We start from the raw sequence: 11,960 nt of genomic DNA on the forward strand, positions 1-11,960 counted from the left end.
TAGGTCAAATTTGGGTAACTTATACAGCTCAATTTAATATATATCAGAGCAATGCTCTGGGTCACATGGAAACAATTCTAACATGGGGCCTAAACTCAGGAAACTTACAAGTTTCATGTGGCAAGCAACGTATTTCTAATAGTTATAATATAAAGCAAAATGGCATACCTCCAGAAAAAGGAATATAACATGTTAAAGGGCAGTTTATAACAAGTGTATTTGGCATGTTTTTAGGAGGTGACATTTGAACTTAACTTTAAAGAGTAAATACAACTTTGAAAGGTGGATTAGAGAAAGAAGGGCATTCCAGGGAGGGGAAGGATATAAAGTCTCAGATGTCTGAAGAGGCTCTTCTGGGAATGGTTTGAGAAAGCTACAAAGATAGACCAAAGACAGGATGCTGAAAGCTTCAGTTGAAGGTTGTTGCCAGGGAGGGCACCCATGTATTGGAAAGATAGCTCCGGTGAGACAGCGAAGAGCGGATTAGATGAAGGTGGCAGACTAACCTGCTGCCCACATTTGTCACTAGGTGAGAACTGAGAGCCTACTAATGGCAGTGTCAAAAAGGGAGACGGATAAGGCTCGTACCCATTAATCCAGATGTTCTCCCCAGTGCCTGGAATACACTAGACTGTCAGAGAAAGTGTGATGAATGAAGAAGTAGATCAAGGCAGAGTAGAAAAGGGGAGAGACTTAATCAGGAAGGAAAGGAAGATATTGAAGATAGCTCTGAGGTTTTCATCTTGGATTCCTCATTGGATGAATTTGTGGGCCAATAGAGAGTACTCAGGAGGAACAGTAGAAAGTGAGGTCTTATGAAGGCTGAGTCCAGCATTTGTGGAGTTTTATAGATCTGTAACAACAACCAACATCCCCTCTTTCTGTTAGCGGGGCTAACTCTGCCCCAGAGGCTGTACCCCTCCCCACAGCAATGAGAGCCAACCTACTGGCTTTGAGGTTATGTGGAAGTCATTTGTGAATTGGGTTAGGGACCAAAGATTAGTCTAGAAAAACACTTTTCAAACTTGTGATTTTATTTAGATGTTAAGATTTACAGACATATAAAAATTAAGTTACATTGACATTTATGCATTGAGGTTAAAATCACATGAAATCAAACAGCCTAAGAAAATTCACAATGTATGGGGAACTTCTTTTTAATGTCCCGATATACTTATTTCCTTAACATTTCTTGGTTTGGGAATGAGTGAAAGGTTTGTGATGTGTTCCTCACTTTCTGATAATTTATTCAGAACTAAAGACTTGCAAATCATTGTTAAAACAATGTTGTAATGTTTGCAGTTTTTAAAGAAGTTATTTCGCCCATAAACAAAATATTATAGAGATTAGAATATTCGTCTAGCCTATAAAAAGCAATTTAACCAGTGAAAACACTGAACTAATTACTAACAATGCTTGCTGGGAAATTTAAGATTATAGATAAAACAGACCCTGAAGAAATTTTGAAATAGGCAAAGTTTGCATGGGGGACCCATTCCCCTATTTTTCTCTAATCATTTCCCATTTCCACAAAGACCCAGGACCACTCAAGCCTGTCTCCTTAAGCCTACCCTTCTTCCAAAAGGGCTTGTCTACAAAAGGTCCTAAAACCTTCCTTTCCACCTCCCTCGCCCTTGAAAGCCCGCCCAATGCAGCTGATCTGGACTATGGAAGGAAAAAATCTGAATGAGCTGCTTCACAGCAGTACATGGGCGGTGAGTGAATGCCAGCCCCTTAACCTTCCAAATATGCACTTGCCCTTTCCGAGGGGCCGCCCGATTACCCAAAGGGATCTTCGGGCGCTGGCTTCTGGGCGGCGTCAGTGAGGAGCGGCCCAGGTGGGTGCGCCGGCAGGGCGAGGGGGGCGGCAGGGCGGCCGGCCAGCTCGGAATCCGCTCCCAGCATGGATTCTCTAAGTGGTTCTTGCTTTTCAGAAGTTCTTCCTATTCTCCACATCAGAACCCACTAAATCTCAGAAAAAAAAAAAAAAAAGAGAGAGAGAGAGAAAGAGGGTTTCCCCTTTTTCCCAGCAGTTCCCTCAGGGAGAGGGGGTGGCGGAGTCAGCCCTGCCGAGGCCAGTGGTTTGCACTCTGGACTGTGCCCCTAAGACCACGGGGACTGAGGCCAGGGAGGACTGCCCATGGAGAGGTCGCCTTTCCTCTCTTCCCACTGTCCATACCCGGCACCCCACCATTCTATGACCTCTCCGTGATTCTTACTTGTCATGCCTCTTTATTTATTTTCTTGGATTTTCATAATTTACAATACCAGAAAATGCTTTGCTTTAAACACTTCTTGGAATGATCGCTCTTTTCTACTTTAAATGGCATATCTGCCTTACCTTTTCTCAGAATGCGGTCTAATGGCTTCTCCCTTTAAGAAGTGTGATAATATAATAATACTTTCACCTTAACTTACCAGATACCATTGCTTTAAAAGAGTTGGAACTGAACTGCAATTGCTTTCCAAGCATCCCTAAAATCACAAAATGAAATCATTTAACTTCAAGGACAACTAATTTGATCCAATTCAAATGTTGATATCTTTCCTTTGGGGGAAATTTTTTAAATAATCAATTGAAAACTAGCTTTTAAAGAGTATAGGTCCTTTTAAAAAATTGATTAATACTTTAAAAAAGATATATTTTTCAGAGAAATTGAAATTTTTCTGTTTACAAAATTCCTTCAAACTAGGCACTTAGCCTGTTTCTTCAATTTTGAAACATCTGTCTTCAAATATAGGGGAAACAAAACAGTTAGATTACATGTTTGTTGAGAAGACATAGGAAGTCATATGAATGGTGCTCCTAGAGAACCTGTATGTGGGTTGGTGTCACTTTGAACCTGGGGAGAGGCTGGGTGGAGATGAAGGCACCTGGCCTGATGTTGGGCCTACAGCAGTTGCCACCTGCCTGCCTTCGCTGCCACCCTTTTTCTTCAGAATAAAATGAACATAAAGGGGACAAGGCTTTTCCACCCGATTGGCCTCTCAATAGGGTAGTTCATGGGTTGGTTCCCTTTTAAAGCACCAGTTGGCTGAGAAAATGCCCCCTTTGGGATGCCCTAAGGACAACTCCAAACCAGGGTGACTGAAGGGAAACAGGATATGATTTCACAAGGATCTTGTTGCTATGCTTTAAAGAGCATCGTTTTTTCATTCAATGAGGCTCATAAGTAATCCCTGACAAAGAAATGTAGCAGCAAGTGGTGGGTTGGTCTGTGGTCAGTGTTCTTGGTTCATTATATGGATAAAAGGAATAATACTTGAAAAAAGCAAGCATTTATTTGAATATGCCCTTTTCCTCCCAGAGAGTTTAGGAAGCTTAATTTACATTTCCCCCAAAAGCACTTTGGCTACAATTTAGCTTTCATCTCAAAATTGGAAGCAATAGCACCTATATTGGTGTTTTATAAGCAGAGGGTCAGTTCATAGCCAAATCACACATCTCTCTCATTTAGTGCAGAAGAAAATGGATGCCCAGGGAGATTAGTGATTTGGGCAACATCTCCCAGCTAGTGAGAAATATGGGGTCTATATTATATGTGAGCAGGTAGGAATTGCCCAGCAATTACTGAAGGCCACTGTGCTGGCTGCTTTATATATGTTATGCCCATTTTAATCCCCACAAAGCAGATATTAAAGAGCCAACTATAAATGTCCTTTATTGAGTCTTCTCTTTGTGCTAAACATTTTAATACATTATCTCTCATCACTACAGTCACCCTCTGATGTTGATGAAATCAGCCTTATTTTGATGGAGAACTAAGGTGCAAGGAAGTCCTGCCAAGGCCACTTTTAAATAAAAAAAGAAGCCTGGGATTTCCACCCAGGTCTGCCTCTCACACCTAGTTTGTGTTCTTTCACTCTCTAATAGGTTTCCAAATTACAGATCATGGTGGTGAGAGTGGAGTCAGTTTGGTGGTTCACCAAGATTTAAAAACAAATGAATGGTCCTGGCCGAGTAGTTCAGTTGGTTAGAGTGTTGTCCCCATACCCAAGGTATGGGTTTGATCCCCGGTCAGGGCACATACAAGAATTAACCAATGAATGCATAAATAAGTGGAACAACAAATCGATGTTTCTGTTTCTCTCTCTAAAATCAATTAAAAAATTTAAAAAAAATAAATGAATGAAACAAATGCAATGGGATATTATAATAAAAAATGGAGAGTATATCCTATCAGGTTTTTGTGTGCAAACGATGATATGAGTGGAGCCATATTAAAATAGAGCCGAGTAGCCATTTCAGAGGGACTGTCCTGCATGTCTTGTTTTCTTTATCTTCCAAATGGGACCAAACTGCGAACATTCCAAAAAGTCACTTAGATGAGAATGTCCTGTTTGTAAGGACTGATGAAATTGAATGTTGCCAAATGATTGGTAAATGAAGTCGCTTACCAATCAATAAAGTACAAATGTAGCCTTTTGCCTGATGACCAAATTCAAGCCAATCTATGAAGTACAGTCTCACCTTCATCTAACACCAACAACCTATTCTTTAATACAACTTACCTCATTTTCCTCCCTTTTCCCCATAAAAACCCTGAGCCTCTCCCCTGCAGGGGGTAGGGGACACTATTTGGGCTTCCTCCTGAATCTGTACTTCTTGAATTGAAGTTCCTTTGATTCCCAAATAAACACTTTTTGTTATTGCCTCCTAGATTTTTAGGCTGACAGTATGTCTGTTGTGTGTGGGGGCAGGGTTGTGTTTCCCCAACACTACCAAGCAATTAATTCATTTCTGACACTATCTTCCTGGAGACAGCATTAGATCCTACTACAGGTTAAAGGCTCAGTCCTATAAGACTCCCTCACCCTCTTAGACACCAGTCAGAAGTCCAGGTTCTTACTGGTGCTTCTGTCTAATCAGCTCTAGATCAGAGGTTCCCAGGACTCCCTCCTTGGGCTAGATTAATTTGCTAGAGCAGCTCATACAACTCCGAGAAACATTTTACAAGATTATCAGTTTCTTATAAAAAGATAAAATTCAGGAACTACCAGATGGAAGAGATGCATAAGGCAAGGTTACGTGGGAAGGAGCTAGAACTTCCATGCTCTCTGAGCAAGCCACTCTCCCCCAATCTCCACATGTTCACCAACTGGGAAGCTCTCCTTGAGTTTTTATGGAGGCTTCATTGCATAGTCATGATTGGTTAACAATTGGCCATTGGTGACTGAACTCAGTCCCCAGCCTCTGTCCATTCCCTGTGAGGGAGTGGTGGTGGTGGTGGTGGTGGAGGTAATGGGATCTGAAAGTTCCAACCCTCTAATTATGTGGTTGGTTTCCCTGGTAACCAGCCCCCATCCTCATGTCCTTTCCAGAAGTCACCTCATTAACATAAACTCAGGTGTGGCTGAAAGGGTTTCTTCTGACTATCAATCTTTATTGCTCTTTGCATTTAGGAAATTCCAACGGTTTTAGGAGCTCTGTACCGGGAAGTGTGTGTGTATGTGTGTGTGTGTGTGTTATGGTGTAAATACTTGTCTTGTGGGTGTGGTCGAAGTTTGAAAGCCACTGCACTAGAACACAGCTAATCTGTCTAAACCTTAGAAAACCTTTAGTATACAGGCATACCTCATTTAATTTTGCTTCACAGATGTTCCATTTTTTAGACATTGAAGACAAGATCCTCCATCAGCAAAAAGATTATGACTCTCTTTATTCTGATTCTTGCTTTATTGTCATGGTCTGGAACCAAACCCTCAATGTCTCCGAGGCGTGCCTGTAGTTACCAACCTCACTGCAGGTTTTTATTAAAGTAGTCCTCAGATGTGCTGTGGATCCTTCTCATCACATCTCAATCGTACCAGTGTTGTAGTCCATCAGACAGTTGGCGGAGGACCCCCCCTTTACCCTGACACCAGCTGTCTGACATGTGGCCACAAGAACATGGGTTGACACAACCAGTCCATGCCCAGGCATTTCAGGAGACCTGCGAGGACATCCAGTGCATGACAAAGTGTATAAATTAGAGGGATGTCGTCATTTGGGGTAAAAGATGACAAAGTCCCTATCTATACCTTGAGTCATTGTTATTTTTCCATCACCAGGTTGTCATAAAATAAGAGACTACAATCCACCACACTAGCAACAGATCTATAGAGCTGGAAAGAGCACGCCTCGTTTTATCAGCAGTAGCAAGTTTCACAATGAGTTGTTAATAGCAGTGGTCGCTCTGTGAAGGCCTTGTACTACGTGTTAAGGATCCACAGGTGAATCGAGCTGGGCTCAAAGTCCAGCAGGTGTTTGGGCACAATAATGTCACAGAGGAGGAACTAGAAAAAGATGCAATGGAGCACTAACTGCCATAGTGATTAGTGCAGCTTTATCTAGAAAATGGGAACGAAGAGCTGTCTTCAGTAGTGTGGTGGAATAACTACATTGGTTTGAACCCAAAGATTTGCATTTACTTCTGTATATTAACTGAAATGAAAAATATATTCTAGTCTCTGGTTAAACATATATAATAGAGGAAATAAATCTAGATTCTTATTGAAATGATCCTATTTTAAAAGAAAAATATATATAAACTTGGAAGGTAAGATTCTCCTTGTATTTTAGAGCTGCATTAACAAAACTAGTGTCCCAAACACTGCTTTATTTGTTAGCTGGCTTTCTGGATATGATATCAGATTCGGGAAGACATCTATGAAAAAGATCACAGACCCACGACTTTCTTTCATCCACTGAACATTTTTTCATTGCTCTCCCTGCGGATGGCATTGTGGATAATAAACCTTACCTTGACTGCTGCTACTCCCGAGAGAGGACTATCTTCTGACACTGGCCATAGACCAGGGAGCATCTCACTCTCACCTGTTTTGCAAGACTTCACATTAGTTCCTCAGTCTGGGGAAAGCTCATTTTTCAACTTCCAGGTCTAATTTACAAGGAATCTTTATGTTCATCCATTAAATTTTCCTTAACAATACGTACTTTTGCAAAAGGGCCCTTTCTAAATCTAGCCTCCCTTTTGTGAGAATGTAAAATAACTCATTTAAACAGAACCTGGCAGCCAGGCAGAACTGAAATGATGGCTCCTTATCTACTTGTTCAATATTAGTTAACACTTTTATGATACTCTCATTGCCGCCAATGTTATACAAATTCACTTCCTTGTTAAAATACTATTTTCTTGAAATCAAACTGAGCAGGAGTCTTGCCTCTTTTTGAGAATTAAATGCCTAGTGTGGTTCTGAAGAGCCACAGCCTTCCTGTAGTAGACAGTGCCATGGGGGCCGTGGCAGGATGTTCAGTGAGCTTGCCCCAGGTCTCGGAGCCGGCAGGTCGCGTGGCAGGGCTTGGGACCGCCAGCCGGCTTCGGGCCTGCGCTGGGGGCCGCTTTGCGCATCCTAGGACACGGCTGCTTCAGGAGGTGGTGGGCAGGAAGGGGCAGGTGAGCATAAGCCTATGAGAGTGGACATCGGACTTATGTCACCTCTGCCTCTAGCTCTTTCTGGCCTCAGGTAGGTCGCCACTCCTCCAGACCTTGATTTCTTACTCAGAAGGGAAAAAAGAAATGAAGATACGTTGGCAATTGATCCCTTTATCTTTTAGCTCAAACTCTGAATCTTTTTTGTCAATCATCAGGGAAAAGGGAGGAGAACAGGACCGGTCACGAGTATACACGTGTTTCCGTGTCCGAACGCTGCTGCCCGGTCACGAGATGACTTGTGTCCGCACTTACGTTAATTTAAGTAATTTTAAACACCTTGCTGACCAAAGTAGCTGGCCACCCGGGTGAGTTCTGGATTGAAACAGCCAGTCAGCTAGGTGTTAATAGCCCATCATGAAGTAAAAAGAATGAGCTTTTAAGGATGAGTTTTTGATGATCCTAAACTTTAGACTAAAGGAAGCATGAAGGACCAACAGTAACAGATCCACGGAATGGTTGGGGAAAACCCAAGAAAGAAAATGAGAAACTGAGTATGATGCTTACCTGGAGAATTAAAAGCAAAAACAATACCAAACAAAGAAATGGGGGGAAAGATAGATACAGATTTAGAGCTCCCTCACAAATAAAATAGAGTATCTTACCAAAATTTCTCTCACTTCAGAAAGAAGAAATACTTGAAAGCAGTCATGATGGGGAGAACCCTGAGTGGGAGCAGGTTGACAGTCCTGAAAATCTTTCCCCCAGCAGGTAAGATTGCAGATCCCTTTGTAGAAGTCATTTTAACCCCTTGGCGGTTGGGGCAACAGGGTAGAGTATGCTCTGTTTTAAATCTCATCACTTACCTTTCCCAGATAAAATCACATATTTATTCTATACACTAACCTTCGTTTATGTACCTGAAAACAAAACACATGGATCTCCTAAAAACAAGAACTGAAAATGAAATCTTATAAACCAAGTTTCCAAGGATACTCAGTGTTTAAAAAAGTGAGCTATCAAGAAAACAGTAAACTATTGTTGATATTAATTGAATTATTGGTTTAAAAGCACTTACAAGCAATAGGTTCCCAAAAGGCACAATTTATACAAATTTAATGCTATTTTTTGCCTCACAGGAAGGCATTTGCAATGTGTGTGAATGTTTGGCAGTTTAGTGGTAAAGACCAAAAGCAGAAGTGGAAATTCACTTTAAAGAAAATATCTCTGTGTAGAATCCCCATCATTACCACTGTTCTAGCACCCATCACACTGTTTATATTCACACCATTTGACTTAGTAACTTATGAGCTGCTTTTATTCCCAGGGTCTGTCGTGTTTAGCTCTTAACAGGGCTCTAAAAAGTGCCCGTAGAATGAATGAACAAACATCGTTAGGAAACTTGCTCCTTGATTAAAGCCAATATTCGTTTAATTAGACTGCTTTCTATTCTTTCTCTTTAAAGTGCACTCAAGGAAACAGGTAGGCTCTTACTGATGGAAATGTATCTTTGAGTCACAGTAAATAGTCCAATGCAGCATCTCTGAAAGTGTGTTCAGTTGGGTTGTCTCTGAAAAGCAGTACTTGGCAAGGTGTTCTGTTGTTTTCCTCAAGTGATGGTATATCTTTCGGGACTTTTCTATTACTACAACCCTACCTACTTTTATAATTGTAATTTTACTTTTAGAATTATAGACTTATAATTATAAAAGTTTTAATTAATTGGGTCAAGTTAGTTGATGAATTATTGTATTAATTCACAGTAGGCCATTCAATCATACTTCTAATGAGAAATACAAAAGAAAAGTTACAGCATTTAATGAAACAAAAATATCTTTACGATTCTTGCAAAAGAACTTTGAGAAAAGGTAAAAATAACTAGTGGATTAAGCATAAGATAGAATTTATAAGACTACTGTTTTTGTTTTACTACCAGCTTTGCATACCTTAAAATCATGAATCTTTGCTGCAACAGTTCACCTTTGATTTTATACATTTGAGATTTTATACATAACTAATACAAATTTGTGGGAACTGAAGTTGATAGATACAATATGCTTGGCATGTGGTAAGCATTCCAATTTCATCAAATAAATCATAAACTTTTAAGTAGGATAGGTAAAATATGTCAGATAGTGTCCATTAGGATTCTGAATAATTAGTCTTTTCATATTTGGGTGGCTTGCCAGAATAACATCATTATATTTGAAAAAATTATTTTTAAGCACTATACACAGTCCCTACCTTCAGTTTTAGTTTGAAAAATCACATGAAACAATTAGTAGATAATAATATGTGTGCTAGGTGTATATTTATGATAAGTGTATATTTGGGGGCGGAGGGCAGGAGATGCTTAATAGAACAGTTAGGGTTGGGTTTCCAAGACTTCAACAGGTACAGGAGAAAGGGTGTTCATGGCAAGGGAAACGAACTTACTGATGTGTCATGAATGAGATTTGTGATGGATAATAGTGGGAAGGGGAAAAATAAAGCTACAGGGAATGAAGAAGGGAGATTACATAAGGCCTTGAAAAGCAGGTAGAAGAGATTAGATTTGACGTTGGAGGCAGTAAGGAGCCTTGGGGGTCTGCAGCAAAGGATTATTGTAAAGAAAGCTGTGACTGAGGCTTGTTTCACTGCAGCAGGCAGTGATTTCAGGGAAACAGCCAGGTAGACCCCTAGCATTTCTCTGATTGTTACAGCAGATTGAATAGCCCTGAACATCAAGAGTTCTCTGGTCTGATTTTGATTGCAGCTAAGAAGTTCAGTTGATGTCCCACATATAGGTCAAGTTCATTCTTCCAAGTGATCATTTGAGTCCCAACTGCAAACACCCCAACCATGCCTTGTAAGTAAAAAGTGCTACTGCTACCAATGGGAACTGAGAACTCCAGTGGGAACTGAGAACACTCCTGGCATTAAGAGACTAGGGCTAAATTTGAATCTGCTTTCAGACAGCTAATGGTATCAAATAAAAGGAAAATATGACCTTTCCAAATGGTGTCTTAAGGCACTATGGCTGCAGGTTACTTTATCCCGTCCTAAACAACCTATTAGGAGAATTCCCTCACTTAGTCCAGTGTACGCCATTTAACACCCAAAAGGGGCTTTTTAGGTGGCTCCCCATTATGCCAAGAACACATCTGTCCTCGGCACAGCAGCATATCGGAACAGCAGTAGGATTAAGACTGTACTACAGACATCTCTGACATTAAACAGAACAAGCTGGTTAGATATAAATGGTGTTCACACAGGAGTTTAAAAACCCTTGTGAAAATACACATCTGCAGACAATTTTCAAGTTATTTATTGTAAATCACAGATTTATTTTTTTTAAAAAAACCACTAATGATTTTGACATATAAGCTAAATTCAAATAATATAAATATTTAACATTTGGTATAAAATTAATAATATGGAAAAAAGATACAAACCAACCAAGAGGTAAAAAGTTTTTAGCAATAACACTGTGTACAGCCACCTTCTACTCAAGTGACCATCCAGGCTGAGTGTTTATTTTCCCTTTGTTTATGATTTCTAAGACAGCCCTGCATTGGAGCACCAAAGTTTTATCTTCCTTTTTAGAAGGTTGGAATCCTTTTATTGTATTTACAGATATTCTTCTCAGTACTTTAAGTCTGATGAAGGAAGAGTCTAGCAACTTCCTTCTTATTAAAAAAGGAAGTGCCTTCATATTTCCTGTAAATTTAAATCTGTTCTATTCTAAGCAAAAATAAAAAGATGAACACAGTTGAGGAGAGCTCTTTCACAAATAAATAATCGTTTCATAATAGTATTGCTGTAAACAAGATCATTTCGATGGCCAGAGAGACACTGATGTTTTCAACCAATGAAAAATTTAAACAGTTACAAGTATAGATACACAGGGTATGTATGGCCAAAAGGCAAACGGTTATTAAAGACTCGACTAATAAAAATTAATTACAAATCTGCTTTGTCAAGATGTGCTTTTATTCTCTGGTTTTTAAAATTGGGTCAGAAAATTTAAACTGTAATGATCTAAAAACCCTGAACCTAACTATAAACTACAATGGTTGACACTGTAGTTTTGACATTATTTAAAAATTCTAAATTATCTGAGCAGTCAATGTAAACAAGCCTCAATTTTCAAAATAGAAAAAAATTAACAAAAAAAAAATTTCTGTAAACATTAAAAAGCTACCTGCAAAAAAAATTATATATGTCATCATCTAGTTGTGCTTACTGAGAATTCTTTCCTTAGTTCTGTTTTGTTCCCCATGTTTCAAACTTGATCTAATTAAGTGAGACATCTTAGTTTTCCCTAGCAAGCACCTCTACAGACAAAGGTTCTATAATCAATACAACTGCTTTTGCTGAAGTCGCTATTTTGGCCTTCAGGTAAACCCCCCCTCCTAATAATAGACATCACCTAGTTCTTTCTGGGGGCGAGGGGGGCTGTTTGCATCACGGCCACATTTCTACCCTGCTTTGTAAAAAAATGAAACTTACTCTATTAGATCCTAGCCACATCTCTTTGACTATAAGGAAAACATGGCTTTACAAATGCTTTCAATTTCATCCTGGCAACTTTTCTATCTTGCATTC

At 39.7% G+C, this 11,960-nt stretch overlaps 1 protein-coding gene across 1 annotated transcript in view; it reads left to right on the forward strand.

Moving 5' to 3' along the window:
- The window catches only part of MCF2L2 (MCF.2 cell line derived transforming sequence-like 2), a 149,299-nt gene that overhangs the window by 84,366 nt on the left and 52,973 nt on the right, over nt 1-11,960 (forward strand). The window contains exon 15 of the mRNA XM_016218026.2: nt 8,059-8,144. Within this exon, the coding sequence (XP_016073512.2) occupies nt 8,059-8,144 (86 nt within the window). The remainder of the gene's footprint in view (nt 1-8,058; nt 8,145-11,960) is intronic.

This window comes from Miniopterus natalensis, chromosome 6, assembly GCF_054644295.1.
Source record: "Miniopterus natalensis isolate mMinNat1 chromosome 6, mMinNat1.hap1, whole genome shotgun sequence".
NCBI lineage: Eukaryota > Metazoa > Chordata > Mammalia > Chiroptera > Miniopteridae > Miniopterus > Miniopterus natalensis.